Consider the following 24,144-nt stretch of genomic DNA (forward strand, 5'->3'; position numbering starts at 1 on the left):
TCCCTAAAGCTCCATGAAGTGACTGCTCAGTACTGGAATTTCAGCCAATACTTCACTCTATATCATGAAGGAATTATAAAGGTTATCCAAAGTGAAGTGATTACCAAGAAAGGGTGAGTCGCCTTTCTAGGTGTGACACTAGAAGGCCAGGAGGCACAGCTAACTGAGTAAGGTCTTAGAAACAATATTTTAGATATAAACACAGAACAGATGGTGGTTTCTTGGCTTCCTACACTGATATCCTCTTCATAGTACGGGCATCAGCAAACCCAAAATAAGTTTGAACTCTACTACCAGGACACGGATATGAAACAAAAATAGTTTCACCTGGGCAGGCTAAGTGATACTGGAATGTTCTACCACTGTAAAGAAGTTCCTTCTCAGGCCAGGATGAATGGCCAGCTATTCCCCATTGTGCACCTGTTGCTTCTTTGCTTCCAGGACCAGAATACTGTATTTGAAGGGAGAGTGGAAGAAACACAGTCACTTTCCAGTCCTTCAAGTTTCAAGAAAAAGCACTTGAGTGACAGCTAACATTAATGCCCCATTCAAACCCCTAGAATAATTGGGAACTAATGCCAAATAACACCAATAACAAAACCAAAAATCCTGGACACACAGTTTGCCTTTCTCAGGTGGTGTCTGATAGAAGCCTAAACTTCAGCTTTAGCACCCTTCTAAGAAGCTTTCCTGATTAGTGGTTTTCTTTTTTTTTAATTTAGAAAGGTCCATGGAAATGCAAAGGATGTTGTAGAGAAATGTGCCATATAAGGGGCCAAAGAGCTACTCAGCTATACACTCACTTATGAGGGCCGAGTAGCATGATGTCAGACTTCCACTGTTGAAGGAAAGAGGAAAGGAGGGGAAGAAGGATGAAGACATCTTTAACATCTTCAGCTTCAGCATTCAGGTATGATTCAATGCAATTGTTTTGCCTTTTGCTATCTCGGTATTCAGACTATCAAACGCTCATAGGAAAAATATTTAAATTTGGGGTGGGGACTGTCGACTTGCTTCTGAGCTTCTTTTCCATGTTTGTTCTTTCCACACATAGACTATGGCTCTGAGGCCATCTGCAGAGAAGTCTCCAGTTGCAACTCCTCTTTCCAAACAGGAGGCACAAGGATGGGAATGCTGCGTTCCTGTGACCTGCTCTGCTCTGATGGTCCCTGTGTAGGGAATGCCTCACTTTGGTGTGGCCCTCCTCCTGACACCTTCACACTGCGGAGATTCTGAGTCCCTAGGTTGTCTCCTTCTGGCTTACTTCCCTCAACAGCACTCTCAAATGTAGGAACGCAGAGTAAAGCATAGAGTCCTCTAAAATGTCAGTGATTTTTGTTCCAGAGTACAATAAGCTTCTAGAACTGCTTTCTAGAAATGTGATGTGAAATTCCCCTCCTTGTAATTGAATCTATTATATTTTTTATGCTATGCATTTTGCCCAAATTACCTTAAAACCAGCATCTACATAAGAAGAGTTTCTAAAGCACATGTCCATGTTATCCCTTTTTTCCCCCCTGACTTTTAGTTACCACCTTTTTGGTACAGCTATAATTTATCCATATTTATCTACAGTTAGGTCCTTAATTATCTCCACTGACTAAGTCATGTGAGAATAAAAACCCAGCTCCTACAAGCGCCCATATGGTTTGGTTCCTGCTTTCCTCTCCAACCTCAGCTTGTGCTCCCTAAACTCCAACTGGCAATTTGACTGTTCCTAAAAATTACTAAGCTCCTTCCTGCTCCAAGGCCATAGCCTTTCCTACAGCCTGTGCCAGGAATGCCATTCCCCCATTTCCATGTGGCAAGATTCTCTGTTCCCCTGGGTCTAGCTTCAATAGCACCTCGGCAGGAGAGCCTTCACAGATCACTCCACTCACTATGCCACTGTTTCCTATCATGGGCCCGGACAGAAAAGAGGCTCATTCTGTTGTTATTATTATTGTCCAACTGCTCATTGTCTGGCTCCTCCAGGAGAAGAGAAATGTCAGAGAACAGGGACTTGTCTGTCTTGTTAGTTGTTTATTCCCCACTGCCTGGCACACAGCGTGTATGATACAAATCTGTAGGATAAATGAATAGAGATACTGCTGTTCCCCTTGTGGGCCAGACTCCACATCTCCCACAGGAGCGAGTGTCTCATGACTCCTTCGGTTTTCTTCTATTGACCTAGAATTTCTCCTTCATGTCCCCCATGGGGTTTTTTTGTCCCCCAGTGTGCAAGGAAGAGAAAGCCTTCTTCCCTGGCCACGTTCACAGTATGGCCTGTCTCAGATCCTCTATCAGATACTCCCTCTTCCCTGTTAAAGTCTTCCATCATCCACAGTAATGCTTGGGACCTCCAGATCAAACTGGAAAACTCTCTTCCCTGAAGTCAACCAAGAATAAGGAGAATGAAGGAGAAACAGAACTGTAAGCGATCAAAGTAAGAAATACCCAAAAGGCTGCCTATCAAGGGCTCAGAAAATTGAACAAGGACCGGGGAAGACACTCTGAGGAAGAAACAAGAGCCTACTGCTCCCTGGCTGAGTGAGCAGAACAGAGTGCTCTTACAGGTGGCACTCCTTGGGGACATTCAGTGACCCTTGCTGGGAACATGATGGCTTGGCATGTAGGAGGACGGGGGAAGTGCTCTGATCCCTGTCTGGCTTAAAGGGGTGGAAAGGGGCCAACTGTCCTCTGTAAGAGGGAGGGTGGATATGATAAGGCCAAAAGAGCAGATCAGGGCTAATGAGCCTGAACACACAGCCCATGTGCACCTGATGAAGACCAAGCTCACGACACTGTACAAAAGGACCATGACAACAGTAAACCAGGGAGAGAGGAATGAGCTGAGTGCAGAAAAGAGCCATCTCCACAGCAGGGTAGTGGTGGAAAATAGATGGAAATTCAGGCTACCCTAGCTCAGTTCTATAGCCGTCTCTACTTCTGTCTTTTTGCAAAGAGCTGGCGCAGGAAGAACTAACCCATTGAAGGATGAGCAATAGAAATAGTATCAGAGTCACCCCCACCCCAGACACACACAGACACCTAATGAAGAATATGACGAAAAAGGCAAACGAACAATACAAACCAAAAATCATGCCAACATGGGTATAATTTATGATCAAATAATTCTCCATTGATGAAGAGAGGTCACAGAAGAAAAATAAACCCAAACAGAAGACAGAGCTTTCAAGAAGCAGGCAAAAATGTGAGTGGAAAGGATTTAATGAACAAATAAAATATAAAAAGTAAAACCGAAAGTCATGTTCGAAGCAGGAAAAGAAAAGTCACCTCTGGTGAAGACAGTCGGGGTCGAGTTTTCTGCAGAACTGCGGACTGCATACACTGAGAAACCATCCTGCTGTGAAACACTAGGTGCTAAATAAATTACAGCACATACACTTTCAAATGTACTGCAGAACACACAAGAAAGGAAGGGACATCATTAGGAGCCCCCAAAAAGGTTGGGGGAAACAGAACAGTAAAAATCACAGGAACTGGGACGAGACTGCATGGGAGGCAAATGCCAGCATCAGAATTAGCACTCTGTGGACTGTGCAAAGAGGTAGACCAGAAGGCCCTGGACCCACACAAGGTGGTGGAGTGGCATGAACTTGTGGGGTCTGGCCAACAGAGGGGCTGTACCTTCAGCGAAAGGGCAGTCTGGAGAAAGTAGTCTTGGTCAGGTTAAATAAATTGCTTTCTACCTAATTGCTAAGATACTTTAAAATTTTGTTTAAAAAAATTAATTTTATAGAATTTTCTTCTGCATTGAGAAAATCATTTTTCCTCCTTTATCTTCATATTAATGAAGCGAAATGTGATAATTCAGCAAGGTCTGCAAAGTTAAAAATAAATTTCATATCAATGCCAGATTCCTTTAATGGATGCTGCAGTGCCTCTCTGAACCTCCTTCTGGGACTGATACACCCATCCCTCCCCATGAGGAATATAAGTTGCTGGCAGTTCTGCTACAAGCCTCACTGGGAGTTGCCCTCGGCTTAGAGAACTGCTTCATCCAAGGTCATGTTCCCGCCTCCAGGGTAGATAGGTTCCCGCCTCCAAATGCAAGGACTGGCTGATGCAAGGATACAAAGACCCAGCCCTGTTGCCTCAATTGGGGACAACTCTGAGGGGCCTCCCAGCTCTGCACTGTGGGTCAGCCTCCCCCTTTGCCCAGTGATGTCTTGCTTAGTTTCTAACAGGTTCAGTTCCTGGTGCATGGTTCTACATCTGCTCTGGTTTGAGTATGGTTGTCTCTCTCATCATCCAAATTCACACATGAGTTTTATCCATAAATCTTATGTTAATAGAATTTAAAAGGTGGGACCTTCATCCAATTATGGTGTTTAGAGGTGGTACCTCTGGGCAGTGGTTAGGTTTAGATAAGGTCACTAGGGTGGAGCCCCCATGATTAAGTTCTGGTGTCTTTATAAGAGGAACGCACAGACACACGTAGACATGCACTCCCTGTCTCTTGCCATGTGACACTCGGTGCTGCCTTGTGACTGACAGCGAGTAGGCCACTGCCAGATGAAGTCCCTGGAGCTTATACCTCCCGAATCATGAGCCAAAATAAACCTTTTTTTCTTTATAAAGGAGCTTGCCTCAGTTTATAGTAACAAAAAACAGACTAATAACCATCTCAGAGCCTGTTCACAGGGATCCCAGTCTAAGACAATGCCATTCATATAGAAGTGCAACAGATGTTTTTAAGCATGAAAACATTTGCAATAAATAACCATGAAGGATAAAAATTCCTTGTAAAAGAAATCCAAAAATAAAAAATAATTTACAATTTCAGCCTGCACAGATAATCACTGTCAAAAAGGAGGGTTATATCTTTCAAGATCTTTTTCTATGCATGTAAAATGTGTTCCACACATTGTTGTATGAAATTAGGTCATACTACACCCATTCTTCTGCAATTACTTTGACTTTAACATATTTATAGAGGTACACAATTTTTCTTAGGTGCTCCATGGAACCCCACTATATGATTGTGCACTCACTCACTCATGGTGTGTGCATTCTTTCTGATCTTTAAAATTTCTAATAATGCTACAAAGGGTGTGTTAAGTGCATGCTTTAATGCACCTTTATGAGTTCCTCAGAGGAATAAATTACCAGGAGAGTTCTGAGGTCCCTGCTGCCTGTTGAGCCGCCTTTCACAATGGCTCCTCTGCAATTCCCTGTGCCCTGCGTCCACTTCCTCTACTCCTATTCCGAGGTATACTGTCCCTACCCTGGACTACTGCAGCAGCCCCTTGGCAAAGCTCACTGGCTTCAGTTTTCTTTTAGCCCTATGATTTATCCTGGCTTTAAAATTAAGTTTGAAGAACTTTTCAGCTAAAAACTTCCAATGGCTGCTCTTTGTTTGCAGGATAAAATCAAAATCCCTTTGTAATCTGGCCCCAAATTCCCTTCCTAGTCCCTTTCTAATTCCTTCCTCAGACTCTGTGTAACTTCTCAAACTCATCACATACTTCCAAGTAGCCATTTATTTGATGATTATAACTGCAGCTAGCAATGCCTTAAAATTTGTTTTTCAAAATCTAAGTCCCATTTACTGTTACTTTCATTGTGCAGTTGATTCCCTCTCCCCACAATGTTCTTGTCAGAAGGAACTGAGAGCTCCTCCAAGTCACGAGGCTCCCTCTACCCTCCAGACTCCACATGTGCTGCCCCCCCAACACACCTGCTCTCTTTGTATAGGTGAGAGCTTAATGCCATACCCTCTAAGAGACCTCCCCTGGGGGCCCCCCGTCGACCCCTTTTCTTTGCACATGCTCAAGTAGCACATTATTAGACTTTTCCTTCCTAACACGGAGCATAATTACAATGAAACAACTGACTGCATAATTAATTACTAATTTTTCTTTCCAATGGAAGATAAGTTACATGCTTGCAAAGACCCACCTATCTCCTTTCTGTTCCATCACCACTTCTTGTTGGTGCTTCCTATTTTTATTTTTAACTCCATTTTGAGGCAGTCTACTCCCCAGAAGCTGAAAAACAGTAGAGACTGTTCCTATGTATCCTTCATCCAGCTTTCCGTGTAACGTGGTACCACCTTACATAGCCATGGTCCATTTTCAAAACCATAAAATGAACACTGATACAATACTATTAACTAAACTACAGGCCATGTTCTGATTTTACTGCTTTTTAAATGCACTCACTTTGAGCGGGGGCGGGGGGGGGGGAGCCGCTGCACAGTGAGATCTGATCACATACCTTTGGGTAACCATGGCCCTGAGGAATACACAGAGGCATGACATTACCACAAAGAAACTCCCTATCTGCCCTTGTGCATCCCAAGCTCCCCCCAGCCCTAACCTCTGGCAATAGTTGATTTGTCTTCCATCTGTGCAATTTAGTCATATAAATGTAGTCTTTCTCAGTGATTTATTAAACCTGGCTTAGTCTCTAAAGTGTGTGGGCCAGAGACTTCATGAGGAAGATCTTCCCTGAGAATCTCAACTACCTTGAAGTAGTACCTCAATAATAATGACTTTTTTTATTTTTCTGGTATTATAGATAAAGAAACTAAGCTTTAGAGAATTTAAATTACTTTTCCAGTGTCAGAAAGTTAACATGATCAAGCTGGAAAGTGAGGCCAGATTGTGTGTCGACAGGGTCAAAGCTTTTAGCCTCTTTAAATATTTTTTGCATATACTAAGTACTAGATACTTTTGAGTGGATTAATAATTGTGTGAGTGAACAAATTAAATGCCAGAGACTATTTCACAGTTAATTTGGGGGCCCCTAGAAAAGTCTGCATTAGGTGGCAATGCTAACAATTTTTAGTGAGCCAATGTAGCTAATCATTTTGATTAATCATTCTAGAAAAAAAAAAGGAAAAGAAAAACGATGATGTATGGTGAAAACCTGTAATCTGCTCTTCTGGATCAAACATAGGAGGCCACAGACAGCAGCATGGAATGCAAGACAAGTTGGAAGAATCTATTCTTGTCTTTGCTAGAAATAAGTATATTTGGGGAATCTCAAGCTTGTCAGTAAGATCTGACCAAGCATATCTTCCCTCTAGAAAAGTCACATCCACAGGAAAGAGAAACAACAGACTTAGAATATTTGTTGGTCTTAATGTTTGAATTTGCCTTGCACTTTGGATCTATACGTTGACTGCCCCAGAAGGTCAGTTGTGTGGACAGGTGCAGTGGTGGCTTGAGTCTGGTCTGTTCCCACCAAAACTCATAGTCCCCAATGAAACAATGCTGAGAGGTGTTGGAGCCTTTAAGAGGGATTCATGCTCTTCCCACAGGAATGAGTCCTAGCTCTTGCAGACCTGGGTTCGTTGCCATGAGGGCGGGTTGTTATACAGCAAGCAGGCACTTCCCCTTAGTCTTTCTCACACATGAGCTCTTCCACACACATCTGCTTTCCCTTTCCACTTTTTCAGTGATCAAGTGAGCTGCCATGAGGCCCTCTCCAGAAGTCAATCAAATGCTGGTGCCATCTTACTGAGCTTCCAGAGCTGTGCGCTAAATAACGTATTTATTAAGTTCCCAGACTCAGATATTTTGTTCTGTCACCACAAAACAGACTAAGACAGGTGCCTATGACTAGATGTCTGGATTCGTGGATGGAGTCCCCAGAGTTACTTCCTGTGTCATCCTTGGGCCTATGGGCTGAAACCTCACCGATCATGCCATGTTCCTCTAGTTCCATCTCTTCGCATCTCAGGTATCGGGCTGGTTCCCCACTGACTGAAACACAGCAATGTTGGTTTGGATGTTTTCTTTCTCACCAGTAGGAGATTGCCTGAGGCTACCTTCTAGGGTAGCAGTCTTCTTTGGTGAAGACAGATGTTTGAAGGTTTACTGCACAGCCTAGAAAGCATCCTGGTTAGTAAGGTGGTGTGTGCTGTGAAAGGGGAGACTGTGGAGAAGATGAAGCCCAAGGGAGGAAATGACTGTCCACTTTATGGTCATCCATCAAGCTACAGACATCGGGGCTGAGAAACACGAAGGTACCATTGCTACAAAGAAGGAATCAGAAGTAGTTGTGACTCAGATGGAAAGCCACAAAGATTACGACCAACTGCACAGACAGAAAGAAGAGGCAATCAGACACTCCAGAAAGACACAGGGTAGTGTCTTGGTTTCAATAAATACAAAGGAAAGAGTTTTCTTTAACTCTGCAATGATTTAGGTTAACCCTGATATATGTGACACAACTGTTTCCTGAAAAGAACTAAGTTAAGATGACTTCCGTAATTGAGACGTTGATACAAGGAACATTTGCAGTAAGAGGCTGGGGTCAACCTATTCTTGACTTTAGACAAGGAGTGGAAAGGAGTTAAGGACTTATCATTTAGTTTCATGATGGAAAATGCCCTGAGTTACCTTCCCATTTCAAACAAATTCTTTACATTTGGAAATCTAAAAACATTCTTGCTTTGAAATACATGGGTGGAATGTGAAATCCTAATGGACTCCATAAAATATTTAGAAATAAATATGGAAAATACAAGTATTGTGAGATATCATTAATGTGTTAATTAAGGAAATTTAAAGGCTTTCATGCTTATAGTAGAAAACCAAAACAAAATTAATAAGTGATTAATACATCTTTTGAAGAATAGCCACTAATAAAGAAACAGAAACAAGCACAGAAGACAGGATTGATGAAAAAAAAAGCCCAGAAATTAGAATTTTTTGAAGATTATAGATTAATTCTGGCAAGGATGGCAACGGAAAAAAAGAGACAGAAAATACAAATAAGCAATATTGGGAAGGAGGAAATTCCTACAGATACCATGAGAGCAAAAACATTAAAAAATACTTATGAACAAGTTTGTCATAATTTAAAATCTGATTAAGTAGAACTTTTTATTCAGAAAACACTAATCGTTAATTTCAAGAAGAAATACAAAATCCAAATAACCTCATAATTATGAGATCAAATTAGAGGTTAAAAATCTTCCCACAGCGTGTATACCAGACACGCTAGTGGTTTCTACCAATCCTTCACCCAGCTTTTCCAGAGGATAAAAAGAAGGGACTATGTCCCATGGTACTTTATGAGGCTGGTAAGACAACAATGTAATAATAGAAAGGAATAGTGATAAGAAAGGAAACGATCATTTGTGAATATATACAAAAATCCTAAGCAAAATCTTAATGACATAAATCCATCAATGTTTATAAAATGCACTATATCAGGAACAAGTCAATTTTATCCCAAGGATGCAAAATTGCTTTGATATTAGAAAAACATACGTAACATACTACATCAATAGAAAAAAGGAGAAAAAATGTGATCATCTCCACAAATACAGATAAATTTGGCAATCATTCATGATAACAATTCTAGTAAGTAAGAAACCCAAGCCTTCACTAGAGGATAAGGCTGGCTGGAGTCTCACAGACCGAGGTCACCCACACACCCAGGTACAGTGGCATTCCATCACACAGCCCGCTGTTTGGGAAGCGTCACCCTAAACAATCTCTTGCAAAGGTGAAATAGGATCCATGTACAAAAATGTTCAGGGCAGGGTTGCCTATAACAGGCATAAAACTCAAAACAAGCCCAGTATCTATCAAGAGTAGCACAGATAACAAATTTCCTTGCTGAAAATTCTAAAGACTGGTAAGATCTTTGGAAAAAAAATCATAAGAGGTTTTTTTTTTTTTAATTTAATTTTTAGTCTTCTTTGTAAATCTGGACCCTCATGTTTAAGTCCATTACTGACTTTCATTAGAAAATATATATACATATTGCCAGGCACAGTGGCACATGTCTGTGATCCCAGCTACTTGGGAGGCTGAGGCAGGAAGATTGTTAAGTTCAAGGTCAGCCTGGGCAACTTAGAAGACCCTGTATCAAAATAAAATAAATAAATAAATAAATAAGAGTTAGGGATGTAGCTCAGTGGTAGAGAACCCCTGGATTTAATCTCCAGTACAAAAAAAGAAAAGAAAAAGAAGAAAGGAGGAGGAGAAGGAAAGAAAACAACAAAATATTCACCACCCAGAAAATCTAAATTAGAAAGTGCTGGTGAGAAAGAGAGTGTAGAGCAGATCTGTTTCTAATTTATGCTGTAAAATACTATTAGTTTATTATTTCTCTCAAAACCTTTTTCCAAAACCAAGTCTTCTCTCCTGACTTCAATTATACCACTGTCTTTGTGAACGACTCAAACTCCTTCTACGTGTTACCATATCCTTGGAATTTCATATCAGGCTATACCCACGGATACTGTCATCTAACATAATATTCTCTGTGACATGAGGCCATTTTTTAGGCCAACAGAAGTAAACTGACCTTCTTTGACTACTTGTCATGTGCCACTTTCATTGACCTTCAAAATAACCCAAGTGATTTAGACTTAACTGAGCTCTTGCCTCACATTTCAACACCAAGGTTTTGACAGTAATTAAATTTTCAGTAGGAAGTTCAGGGTCCAGAATTAGAACCTGGGTCTGTGTGTCCCCAAAGCTGGTGTTCTTTTGACTCTATCTGAAATCTTCATCCTCTCATAAGGGAGATCTCCCCATGAAGTAATCATCTTGGTATTATGGGTCTAATAACTGACCCTGCTTTTATGAGTTCAAAGTTAGGTCCATTTTAAATTGAATTCCACACCAAAATAAATAAAGCAAGGCTTCTTTTACTGTTTGTCAAGTAGCAATAAATAAAATAATCAAACAGATAACCCATAAACTATTTTTATTAATCAATTAGCACTGATGTGTTTATGTTTTTAAAAAAACCACATGGACCTTGTATCTGTCATAAAATCACGTACTAATCAAACTCCTGCTCTCTCTGTATTGTGCTTTTTTAAAAAATAAAAGAGTAATATGGTCTAGTTACAGATACAATTACACTAACATGAATATCCACAGTGTAGCTCTAAGTACATAATAAGAGAGATCCATCTAACCACAACTAGAATTTAAAGTTACCATCTGAGAATAAAATTAAGAAAAATCTAATTTAATATAATCTAATGAAAGTTAATTAGATTATCCTTTTGCAGAAGCATACTATGTTAGAGACTGTGTCGATGAGTGCCCACATTCAGTGACTCAGGTATAGTATCAGAATGACAGAACACCACTGATCAGAAGACTACTTTTACAGTAGTGAAGACCATCCCCGTAGCAGTTCAAAGGTAATGGGGGATTAATCTGGGGATGGTGAAGCCTACTCAAACAAATTACAGTCTTCCCAAGAAAGGCATGTTAACAGGAGAAATGGGGTCATAATGGTGAGTAGGTTTTAGGTACTGAAGGGCAAGACTGCATCTCTAACCTTATATAGATGAGGGTCCTTTAGTCACTGAAGAAAGCATTCTGGTCTACCTAGCAAGTCAATCCTATAATGCAAAAGCATACATCCAACACTAGTAATTTGATCACCTGTCCTTAAATCATTAAATTACCACTCCCTTCCTTGATTTCAAATTCACCCAAAAATCTCCTGGCATCCTTTTGGCTTTTTCAAAGTTATTTTGCCTGCTGGGTGAGCTTCACAGAATTTAGTCTGCCCAGATATTTTTTCTCATCATAAATGGCTTATCCTTCTAAATTTTAGAATGTAATCATTTAATTTGTATGAGTTCCCTAAGAATTTTCAAAGACTGACAAAACCAAGTGTTGAGTCCTTGTCCCAGCATACCAGAACATTCCCAGATGAATCCCCCGTTACCTGTGAACTGCTATGGAGGTAGGACAGAAGGAGGAAGGCTAAGGTTTTGTATTGTTACTTTCACATTATATACAAACTAGGAAAATCCGCCATGCCATGTACAAGAGTGTACAGTGCTAAGTTGTGTACATAGTTAGTAACAAGAAAAACTATGGAGACACTGATATATTTGTGTTGTATCATGCAACAAGATATTGCTTCTTTTTTCTAAGGGATTTGCCCTTTAATTTAGAACATGAACCCTAACTACAAATGCATTTGCAAATATAAATTGTGTTTATTTTCCAAACATGGGTAGTTGTCTGAGGGCTTTTCTAATGTTTTGTGGGCTTTTCTTACTATACAAGTAATAAATTTTACTGTGGGAATTTGTGTGGACTTTTGTTTTTGCCTTTAAATCTTCCCTAAGATGATGTATGCTGTATACCTGAAGCGGAAGGTGTCGGCAAGCAAATGGTCATCTTTGGGACCAAAATGGCTCAAAGATGCATACATGCAGCCCAAGTGTCAGCAGTCTGTCTGCCTGGAAGCACTTTGAAATTTTTTCCCCTCTTGATACTTGGTGCACCTGAACTCTTGACTATCTGATTACTTAGGGCCTCTTTACAATTGCTGACCAATTATGGGCTTTTTTGTGACAGAAGAACACTTCTTGTCAATTGAGAGACAGGAGGTTTCACCCAACTGGCTACTCTGAGGATCAGCAGTTCAGGAAGGTGCCAGGCTGGGGAGAGAGATCATCTGCTTTGATGCTGATCTGTGAAAGAAGCCAGGGATCCCAAAGAAAACCAACTTAATGTGGGTGATGATTTTTCCCCTAAAGCTTTTCCTTCTTTCTCCTCTCTTCCTACCCTTTTGCTTGAGACTCTTCAAGTACCAATGCTGGTCATCAGACATTCCTGACCAGGTCCAATATGGCAGGCATCTTCTCTAGACAGGTCAGAAGCAGAGCAAGAACTGGCTGTCATGGCTAGGACGGTAGCACCACTCCCTGCAAAGGACTCCAGTCCTCTTCTTAGCACCACAATCTGTGGGGGCAAGTGACTTCCTGTCAGCCAAGGACTCTTGTTTATGTAAGATCCCCTTCTGGAGTCAGTGAAATCATGTGGTAATGGTTAATATAGTGACAAGTACTCAATCTATGTTAACTGAATTTGCTAGGTCTATCAGAGGTTTCTGCATCTTCCTGATTTTCCTCCCCTTTCCAGACAAAAAGGTTAAGAAAGTTGCTCTGTTTTACTTACATTATTATATAAAAAATACCCAAACAGGCAAGATTATTTGTAGGAGGCCTTGCTGAATAACACCAAGGCCCAAGATGCTCTGGTATTTTCTGATTAACTGACTTGACTTGCGCCACCTGAAGTCCTTGTTGAAAAGGGGTGGAGGTATGAAATACAAATTTAGAAAGAAAAGCAGATTTGACTGAAAACTCACTCTTGATAAAGGAGAACAAAATGACTTTCAGGAATTCTTAGTAAAATATTTTACTGACTAGGCATAATTCATTTGTTAGGATATTCCTGCTCATGTGGAATGTCCTGGATCATTTCTTAACAAACACATTCTTTTGCAATTGTGTAGCTACAAACCATGCCTTCTTGGAAGCCCAGAGACAATTTACAGATTACACTGGATGCATTTAGCAACCTTTTTCTTTTAAATGTAGCTGATTCCACTGATAAAACCTTATTTTCATATATTAAAAACAAGCATAATGGTTAAATATGTAATAGCTTGTGAAATTGTTAAAATAAAGAAACAAAGTAGGAAATATTTTCTTTTCTTATCAAAACCTGTACTTTTCAAACTGGCCTGTAAAACTATCAAGCACTGGACTCCACAGTGTGAAAAAAGTTATCAAAGAGAAGCAACGAAAGGCACATATGAACTTGGTCTTCTGTTAAACATCAAGGAAACAGATAAAGCACTGATTTTTGTTTCACATTCTGCCCAATTCTTTTTCTTTTTTTATACATTCTCCAAAATTAGAAATTTTGTTCAGCTCAGGCTGTATTCACATAGCTCAAACGTCTATGAAGTACAGGATGAAAAGCAAAGTTAGGCTTGGTTTGTCAGAAAGTCTGGAATAGTTCCCAAGAGTAAAGCACTCCATTAGTCTGTGTTTGGGTTCAAATCCCGCTTGATTTACTAGCATCAGGTACTAGCTGCACCACCTCAGGCAGGCAAGCTGTGAAATGGAATCCTGTCCTACTTGTACCTGTAATGGAAACTCCTATCTAATGGGGCTTTGAGGACCAAATAAATCATTTGAGGAAAACCCTTAGCACATTGCCTGGCCCACAGCACACACGTACTAGAAGTTAGCTCTTGTTTCTTGGGTTTTGGGGCTCTTGAGTTGTTTGTGGGTTTTGACACTATGGGAAGGGAGGTGGCGGGAAGTCTCAGGAAATACAAGTGGAACTACTCATTCAGAGGCTGGAGCCTAAGGGGAGGGAACAGCAAAGCCTCTGGGTGCATGGCGTCTTCTTTAGAACTCTAGGTAATGGGGTGTGGGGGAGGGGACTGCAGTTAGGGGTTCCTGAATATTTAGACATGAGTAACTGGACCAATAAATCTGGGACTGACTTTGGTGCCTCAATGCAAATTTTGTTTAAGGGCAGCCCCTGGGCACCTGCATGCTCACATTATCCTCTGGCCATGCGTGCATGGAGGCTTCTGTTTAGTTATCTGTGCTTATGAAAAGAAATCTTGTTTTGTAGTCGATTTTTAGGGCAAACACAGGGGAGAGGGGGAACCTCCTAAGATCAAGTGGTGAGGTGATACATTCTCTCTAGTCATACTTTTTAACTTGGGCACATCACCAATTCAGGATTTTGGATTTTTACATCCTTCTCCCATCTCCTCCAGTGAATGATGGACAAGGTATTAGAGAACTCAGAAAAGCACAAAGCAGATTAGAACTGAGGGGATGCTTCTGCTTCTTTCTGTGATAAAGATCTCTTCACTGTCCTCAGGTTGCTCCAAACTTCACCAGCATAGCCCAAACTCCTTGAACAGATATGTGCCTATGTGTGGATCAAGCACAGATCCAGCCTACAGAATAAACAGACATCCTCTAGAGGGAACTGCAAAAAATGGCTCTTCAGAGGAGTTTAGGAGACAGCGAGCTGGTTTAGTTACATATGAACTGTGGTTACACTCTCTCCTCACCATCTCCCATCTCATCTTCCCACCTGAGTTTCTAACACAGTCAGGGTGAATTAAAGTCCTATGAAGACTGGTTATTTGAGGTAAATAAGCAAATTATTAACATGGTAATAGCATGGATTCAACAACAGTTAATAAATCTTGTGTAGCTCCTTCCTTTGGGGAGAAAATGTTTTATATCCAGCCGATGTAACACAGCACTCTGACCCAGCCAAAGTAGATAAAGAGTTACCTCAAAACACCCATGGGGACTGTTGTAATTTCAGGAACAATTTGTTTCTTCTAGGTTGGAACCAATAATTGGGCTGGAGGAATAGAAAGGGATGAAAGAAAGGGATGAGGTAAGGAGAGAGATAAGTAGATGAGAAGTAAAATCACATCTTGTTTTTGGTCCCCAACACAAGGACATACACAAGACTCTGGTGTAGGACAAGGATCATATTTGTTTAATAACATACACACATTATTAACATTACTGAAGATTACTTCTAACTTATATTGGGATCAACTTTCAAATACATTTGAATATAACTACAGAAAAATATATCTTCATATTCTGAGATATTCTGTCATCTTTTCGCCTAGCCAGAGTGGGAACTCTGTGAAATGATATATAGGAGTATAATAATTTTCTATAATTTCTAGGGAGATGGAAAGAGAAAGAGAATTTTACTCATTGAACCCGCTTCTGTGTGTTTCTAAGTTAGTGGTCTAAAACAAAGGCCACCATTTAGTCAAGTGCATAAGAGATCTGATTTTCTCTTAAATAGTTTATGATGATACTGGCAAAAATGCAGTGAACAAGGTATTGGAAGAGAATGAATGGAAAAATAGGCCTCTATTCTCTACAACAGAAAATGTCCATGATTAGACTGATCAGCATTTTTCATATCAACATGAATAGAAAATGAATTACCTAAAATTCGACTAGCTTTTACTTACTTTATATTCCATTGTAATTCTCAAAATGTGTTACTTATAATGGTTTTTAAAATTCCTGATTTTGTTTGGCAGCGGTATGCCCAGCCCTGAGGATAAAGTGTTAGTTTACGCTCTCATGGCAACCTCACGTCTCCTGCTTCCACCTGCTTTTCTGGCCTCCCATGATGTTGGTTCTACCCATGTGATGGTTCTGGCCATCAAGACCTAAGGGGAAGTCTGCAATTACAGTTTCTGGAATGAGGCATTTGCCTGAGGAAGAGACAAACACTTTAGGGGTGGGAGCTCCCTAAAAGGATTTTATTTCTCTTCATGCCTTGAACATGGATGTGAAGGATGTGATCCTTGGTGCTTTATCTATCCTCTTGAAAATCAAAAACCAATCCAACAGTCAAAAGGGTAACTTTATAAAGATGGAAGAGTTTAAAACAGAAAATGCCCAATTCTTAAATAATATACAATACCACCCTGAAACTACCCATCTACAGTCCCACTGTTTTATGAGATACTAAAAATTCTTATTGCTCAAGCTAGAGTGGAACAGATTATACTCAACTAATATTGAATTAATATTTAGACATGGCCCCTGATGCATGGATCAGCAGGAAATGAAACACACAACCTATACTTACCTCGGTTATGTAATTACAGTGTTCTGAGCCTTTCTCCTGGAAATGGGGAAATGTGGCTTATTTTGTTTACTGATCTTGAACAAACTGACATCTATGAACCTTCCCTTTTGGGCAACTTAACTCATATCCTCATTGCTATACTGGGGGAGAGCATATGATTGACTGAATCAGACATGAATTGGTTTTGCCAGAAAAATATGACCTAGCCGGTATTGTATTTTTAATTTCAGAGGTGAAAAGAAAAGGGGCATTTAAAGAAACTTAAAACATTAGCTAAAGTTTAAAGAAAACAGAAATGGGTTTGATTTTAGGTATCTGTGTGAAAATTTAATAAAGAGAGATTAGCAGATATTAAGTATATTATTAAGTTAACTCTTGTATTGGTAGTAGGAAGTAAATAATGTATTTTTAAAATATTTCCCCCTAGATATCAAAACAAAAGCAAAACATTTGTCTTTATTTGCAATCACAAATAGAATTAAATTCCCTTCCTTTGTGTGTTACATTAACAGATATTAATACTAGTAATTAGTTGATATGCTAGTTTTCTATTTAAGTTAAACTTTTACATTTAATAAATGTGTAATGAAAATATGTTTTGAATTGTAGGGATACGATAATCTAAACTTTTATACATCTCAAAAGTTTTCTTCATGTAGCTTAAACTTAGGTAGTATATCAATAAATGAAGTCTGCGGAGAATTATTTTTTTTTTCTTTTGGTACCAGGGATTGAACTCAGAGACACTTAACCACTGAGCAACATCCCCAGCCATTTTTATATTTCATTTAGAGACAGGGTCTCACCAAGTTCTTAGGGCTTCACTAAATTGCTGAGGCTGGCTTATAAACCCATGATCCTTCTGCCTCAGCCTCCCGAGTTGCTGGGTTTATAGGCGTGCACCACCACACCCAGTGGGAAATTAATTTTGAAAATAGTTGCGATATACTTTATCATGGAGTTTGCCTCAGAGATTTATTTTATTTTGTTGCAATAGTTCCTCCCTTTATTTCCTCCCCTCTCTCCTCCCAGTACTAGGGGCTGAACCCAGGGGCAGTCACTGAGCTACTTCCCTAATCCTTTTTTATTTTTATTTTGAGACAGGGTCTTGTTAAATTGCCCAGCTAACCTCGAACCAGTGATCCTCCTGCCTTAGGCTCCTGAGTAACTGGTATTATAGGCATGTGCCCAAATTAAGTGATAGTAATAAAACAAGAACTTTCTTCCTTGCTAAATATGAACCTTCATGGAGCAAAGTCACGAGGAGTCACTTGCAAGGCGTTTCACTTTTCCTGAGGCTCCCAGCCCTGAAGGGAGATGCCTAGCCGACCTGGCTCACAAGCGCAGAAGGATGGAAACAGCATTTGTGCCCAGTATCTGATGGACACAGTTATAACACCCATAGGAATACGTGGGAATTCGTAGCATTAAGAATGCTTACCATGTGTGCAAATGATTCATAACAACAGTTGAAGTAAACGTCTTTTATCACTTTGGGTGATGCAAACAGAATTCCATAGAGCAAAACATCTAAGCACCTTCAGAGCACCAGGGGAGCACAGGTCCTAGCTCCAGCCACCTAACGTGGAAGGTATGGAGTCTGGGCTTTGAAACCCTTGGGTCCCGAGGGCTTCCCTGCTCTGCTGCCCTGGCTGCAAGGTGACTGGTTGACCATGCCAAGGGCTCCTTGCTGTAACAGGCTCTCTCTACCTCACGCTTCTCGTTAGTTTGCTCCTGGGGAAGCAGTGTTAGCTCTGCTTCATGGTGCAGGCATGATGGCCTTTTTGGTCCAAGTTTTTCCTGGTGCTCTCTCTCCTCTCTCATTCTCTCTCTCTCTCCCTCTCTCTCTCTTTCCCTCTCCCTCTCCCTCCCCCTCACATGCACACACGTGCACATACACTTCTCAGCTGCAACCAAGGCAGCAAGACAGGCAGGATTTGTAATTTCTGCACTAATGCATCCTCCAGGAACAAGGTTAATTGAGAGTTGACAGTAATTGCTTTATGTGAGCTTGGAGCACTAAATATGATTTGGTGACCCATGGACCTAATGCATCTACTTCAAGCTCTCTCTTACCTCAAGGATATATAAAAATAATGAAACATTCCAATCAAAGATAATTGGAGTAAAGGTTTGTTTCACTGTGACCTTGAAGGAATTAGGCAGCGTTGCTTGAGTGAACATAGCATGTATCATCTTGATTTGTGTCGATTCCCACAAATGCAAAGCTGGCCTTGATTAGTAATGCTAATGGCCGGAAATCACCACCACTCCCAAAGTCGTGCAACTCATTTCACAGGGATAACCCACGGGAGGCTCTTCTTACCATGTGCAGTTTATTTCTGAACCCTGTCACCCTTTTAAAGAACCATTACAAATAATTCTATGACATTATGTGGTCTGGAAGCACTGAAGTTTATTAGAAGCAATCAAACCAAGAATGTCTTTTGTCTCCTGTGTGTTTGTTGACTTTTGTGCTGGCAAGATACCCCTGTAGTTCAAGAGAGTAAGCTTACACTTTCAACCAAAAAACAAACAAACAAACAAAGAATAAGATGAGTATGAAAGTTCCCCTCTCCCCAACCCTAAATGTATCCCCAATGGCTATCCAGTGCAGCCCTCTTAATGAAGAACAATTGTAGATTTTCCATAAATTCAAGTCTAGGCACTAGATTCATTTGTTACTCTGCTTGAAAAATGCACACAATCAAATCTCACCACCTCGCCAGTACATCTGTGTCTTGGTATCACCTTGGGTTGCTCTAGCCCAGTTGCTGCCCTGTCCCCGGCCCTGTGAAGGTGCAGATATCCTTCTCTGAGTGCAAGTGAGGGGACCCTGAAGGTTTGGGCCTGGGATAAGTGTACAGTCTCAGAGCAAGCCAGTATGTGCCTGAATGTTTCTGGAATTTGTCTTTCTTATCTGAGTTTAGTCTTAAAGTTATCCGTTAAGTAACCATTTCTGGTATTCTAATCATATCTTGTAGAGTTGGTGAAGGTTTTATATGTGCCAAACTCTTCTAGAATTATCTAAAAGTTGTTTTTACTCGTGATGAGGACTGTATGGTTTCCATTTCCTTAAGAAACATAGAAAATAGAATTTAAACTCTAATGCAAGGCCGAGTGCAATGACAACTTACTGAGACCCTATAAGAAAATACAATCTTTAAAAGGGTTGGGGGTGTAGCTTAGTGGTTACATGTTAGGCAAGTGAACACTTGCCTAACGTGTGAGACCCTGGGTGTGATCCCCCATACCACACACAAAAAACAAAGAATAAAACTACAGTGGTATTCTAGACCCTTCTGAGCAACTGCATGACTTCACAATAAAACTAATGGGTCTTGGAAGAAGCCATTTATCAAGATTTTGGGGTATTACCTCAAGATGAATTTTTGCACATTAGAGTTAGAAATCTGGTAAAAACTGGGTAAACAGATACAAAGTCAAATGACAGAATAAGGTAGAAACAGTGGAAAACATAAGATTTCCAGAGAACATTGACCAAGATGGTTCTTAATTGGGGAAGAGAGGGAGGAGGGAGTAAAGAAAGAAGGAAGGAGGAGTACAAAGAAAAGTGAAAGAGAAACTTAAGGAAGTTCACAAAAAAACAACAGGCTAGTGACTATAAAGGGAAATGTAACTTGCTATGCTAATAAGAAAGATTATGAAAAAGGGAAATAGTGACTATAAAATATCAGTGGCCAAGGAAAAAAAATGAGTGAAAGAAATCAGCCAAGTTGCTTATCTGTGATTCATCACTAACGCTTCACTTTCTTCTGTGACCACAGAACACTGATTACCTCCTGTGTGTCAGGTGGCACCGGATGGAGGTATTGAGTGAGAGGCCAAGGCTGGTCCTGTGCTAGGGAACTTGTCACCAGGAAAGGTGAACACTGTGCTGAAAATTTGATGCTGTGACTTCTGGTTAACAAGGGCAGGAGATGAAGAGTAGTGTTACTCCTCTACCTTCTTCCAAAATATGGACAAAGCAACAAAAATGGTGAATCACGGAGGAAAACATCAGATGTAGTAAAACAAAGAAGCAAATAAAAAGGCTTACAAACTTACACACCATGAAACACGCCCACAATTAAGGAAGGACACTCAAAGTTGACAAACACCTCAAGTCTTCAGCACAAAAAGGTGCAGAAAACTTCCCCCTAGAGAATGTCACAACCATCCAAAGAACATATGCAATGAGCCTTTGCGGACAGGCCAAAATTTACTCCAAAAGTCAGAATGTTCCTGTGGAAACACTTTGACATCAGTTAACAGGAGTCTTGGAGCTAAGAGAAAACATATCCATACGGTGCTCCTATTTTTATTGTATTACTATTGTATTGTTTCTACCCAGTGAAGTCTTCCAGAGGCAATGGAATTCAAGGAAGGGTTGGGATTTAAAAAGAAAAAAAAAAGAAACACAGATAAACAAATTATATTGACACACACAGACTTGGATGTCTAGATAATTCTTTTATGCAGAAGGCATACATCTTTACACTTTATGCTAGTGAAAATTTCCTTCTATGTGGCTATTCTGGTAGAAGGTATCTGAATTGTATAAGGCAAGTGCAAAGAAGGAATAATAAATAATTCACAAAGCATTTAGACCTGTTATGTAAAGGACCGAACCTGAGAGATCGGCGAGACGGCTTAGATCTGAGTGCCCGCTCGGTCGCCTCCAGAAGACAAGCCTGGCGAGCGAGAAGGGCAGTGACTGGCTGTGAAGTTCCCCTTGCCCTTGCGCAGTTCTCAAGAGCTAAGGGCGACCTCACTCAAGAAAAGGCAACTCAGCACACAGAAAAAGAACTGCAGCCACCCATGTGGGGGCCTCTGGCAGCCGAGAGGAGGAGCCATGGGAAGGATCTGGGCAGGTCTTCCCGACTGCTCCGCCACCGAGCCTTGGACTTGGTGCTCCTGCTGCCCACGGTCAGTAGGGCTTCTGCTTCTCCCAGGAGAAAGATGGCGAGCCAGAGGTCTGAATTTGAACTGGGTAAAAAACTCTCATTGTCCTCACAATTTGCGATATATAAGGATTCTCATTCTTCTCCTGGCTCTACATGAGTTCAAATCTAGAGTCTTGTGGAGCATTTAAAGAAACAAGGTTTATGTGCAGATGTAGGAAAATTAACACACTTATGAAGGAAGTCGAGTTATGGAGAATGGATCCAAACATTAAGTAGTATTTACTTAAGTGATGTTAACTAATGGAAGGGACACCTCAGCACAAGTGCAACACACACACACAGTTGATGAGTTACGTTAACAAGAGTGAACTAATGCTGATTTCTCTCTACAACTAAAAAGCAAAACAAATAAACAAACAAAAAAGCATACCCCCCAAAAACCCTAAAGTATTTGATCAAAGTACCATACCTTTCAAGCTTTGGGATGTTTAAGAAACTATTACGGGTTAAACTGTGTCCCTCAAAATGTCTTAGGTTGAAGTCTTAACCCCCAGAACCTCAGGATGTGGTAACACTTGGAGACAGGGACTTTGAAAAGGTAACTGAGGTTAAATGAGGCCAGGAGGGGCAACCTGACCCAATGTGAGTGGTCTCCTTATAAAAAAGGGAAATTAGGGTACAGACCAGCACATAGGGGAAGGGATGTAAGACACCATGAGATGGTGATAATCTAGAAGCCAAAGAGAGAGGCCTCCAAGAAACCAACCTCTTGATCTTGGACTTCCAGACTCCAGAAGAAAGAAAATAAGCTTCTGTTGGTCAAGCCCGTCAGTCTGTGGTCCTGGCAGCTTAGTGAACGAATCTAAATCTAAATCTAAAACTCAGGGCTGGAGGGGCAGCTCAGTGTTATATGTGTGCTTAGCACGCACCAAGCTCTAACTTCAATCCCAGCACCAAGGAAGAAGAGCAGGGAAGGAAGGAGGAAATCAACTTCCTCTAATCTGCCTTTTCTTTTCCCCCTTCTTAAAAATCTGAAATGAGACCCAAGTTTGTTTCCGCAGCTAAATGCATTCTATGTCATACTCACAACTCCGACAGGAAAGGCCAACACAGCCAGCATCCAGTCCCGCAGAGAGATGAGTTTCTTGAGCTGCCTCTCTTGCTCTTGGTTCCCACTTCCTCTTGTCAGAAGACTAGAAAGATCAGTCAGCACACAGATCCCGAAGAAGACGGCCTGGATAACCTGTAGAGTAGGGATAAAAGTATTGATGATCCAGAGCTGTGAATGGAGACAGGCGACATACTGTAACATAGCGAGTGAGGCAAATGATAATTCAGACTATAGACAGGATAACATGTGTGCTCCCCAGGGTCAAAGTCTTATGTACTTAGCACCAATGGTAGGTTGGGGGGATTTTCTGGATACTTCTACTAGAAATGATATGTAAAACAATTTTACTCATCACCTCTTTAGAAAACATAACATACTTTAAAAATGTTTTTTTCCACATGGGCAGTGAAAAGTCTGTGAAAGTTTTGTGGATGGTTCCTCACTTAGGACCAGCGTAAAGGGCCAAAATAAAAGGTCCTAAAGAGCATCTGAGTTCCATCCCTTCTCTCAGCACAGGAACCCCCATGTTGTTAATATAGGCTTTCTGGAGCTCCCCGAATCCTGCTGTTGTCAGTCCATTTTAGCCAGAGTGATGCACTGTTTTCCTTTATGACTTAGCTTCATCTTGAGCATCAGTGACTTAAGGTTTATTACTGTTTTTTCTACAGCCAGAACCAGAGTAGGAGAAGCTGAGGATGTCACAACTGAGAATGACACAGGAAGAGGCACTGGCAGCCATCATGTTTTGATAATCAGAAATAACTTAAATGACTCAGGGAATATTTTCATACTTAGGATATTTCTCTATGTCATTTGTAAGACTTAAGCCATTTGAATCTCTCAGTCAGCTCTACTCGAGTGTGAGACATTGGGGTGCCCAGGCCAGGGAATTATAATCCCCATGCCATTCTGGCCAGTAAACATTAAGGTGCCCTGTGTGACAAATAGCCACAGAAATGCCAATGAAGACTACAATGAGACAGCATTTCTCACCAGTGTAATGATTTGCAATATGATTCTGGCAATACCGAGTGTTATAAAGATGTAGAGCAACCAGAAAGCTTATAGTGGGAATGGAAGTCTGGACAACCACTTTGAAGAACAGTTAGCAAAATCTAGTCACTTAATGGTGCATATGTGCCTAGCAACTTAACAATGGAGGCACTCCCTAGCGTGCACACATATGAACTAATTACACCTACTGACAATTCATTTCTGCAGTCATTGCTTCAAAAAAGTTGGATAAAGATAGTGTACTGAATTCATACAATGAAATTCTAATTACATACCAATTTTTAATTTTCACAACCAAACTAAAAAAAGAAAAGAAGAAAAGAATGGCATGATCAAAATAAATTTCAGAAAATATAAATATAAATATGAGGATGCAGGTATATGAATTAAAATATGAAGATTAGTAAAATATGGAGATTAGTAACACTGAATTCAGGTGCCTCTTGAGGGAAGATGACATTGGGAGGACACAAGAGCCTCGACTATATTGAGAACATTTTATTTCTTTAAGTTGATTATGGACATACTCAAGTTTTTTTCTATTACTCAATTTCATTAGTGTAAAATAACTCGAAATTACTTAAAAATAAAGGTTAAAAATGTGGCATCCGTACTTTTAGAAAATAGTTGGCTAGTCTCTTCATTCCTTTCCTTGCAACTCAGTTTCCCCTAGATTTAAAGACTGGTTGATCACAGCAGGATTTGG

At 40.5% G+C, this 24,144-nt stretch overlaps 1 protein-coding gene across 2 annotated transcripts in view; it reads right to left on the minus strand.

The window, feature by feature from the left end:
• Positions 1 to 24,144, minus strand: part of Aig1 (androgen induced 1) — a 244,053-nt gene that overhangs the window by 159,565 nt on the left and 60,344 nt on the right. For both annotated transcript variants that reach the window (XM_047557714.1, XM_047557715.1), the window contains exon 2: positions 22,401 to 22,556. In XM_047557714.1, coding sequence (XP_047413670.1) covers positions 22,401 to 22,556 — 156 coding nt within the window. The remainder of the gene's footprint in view (positions 1 to 22,400; positions 22,557 to 24,144) is intronic.

This window comes from Sciurus carolinensis, chromosome 7, assembly GCF_902686445.1.
Source record: "Sciurus carolinensis chromosome 7, mSciCar1.2, whole genome shotgun sequence".
Classification (NCBI taxonomy): domain Eukaryota; kingdom Metazoa; phylum Chordata; class Mammalia; order Rodentia; family Sciuridae; genus Sciurus; species Sciurus carolinensis.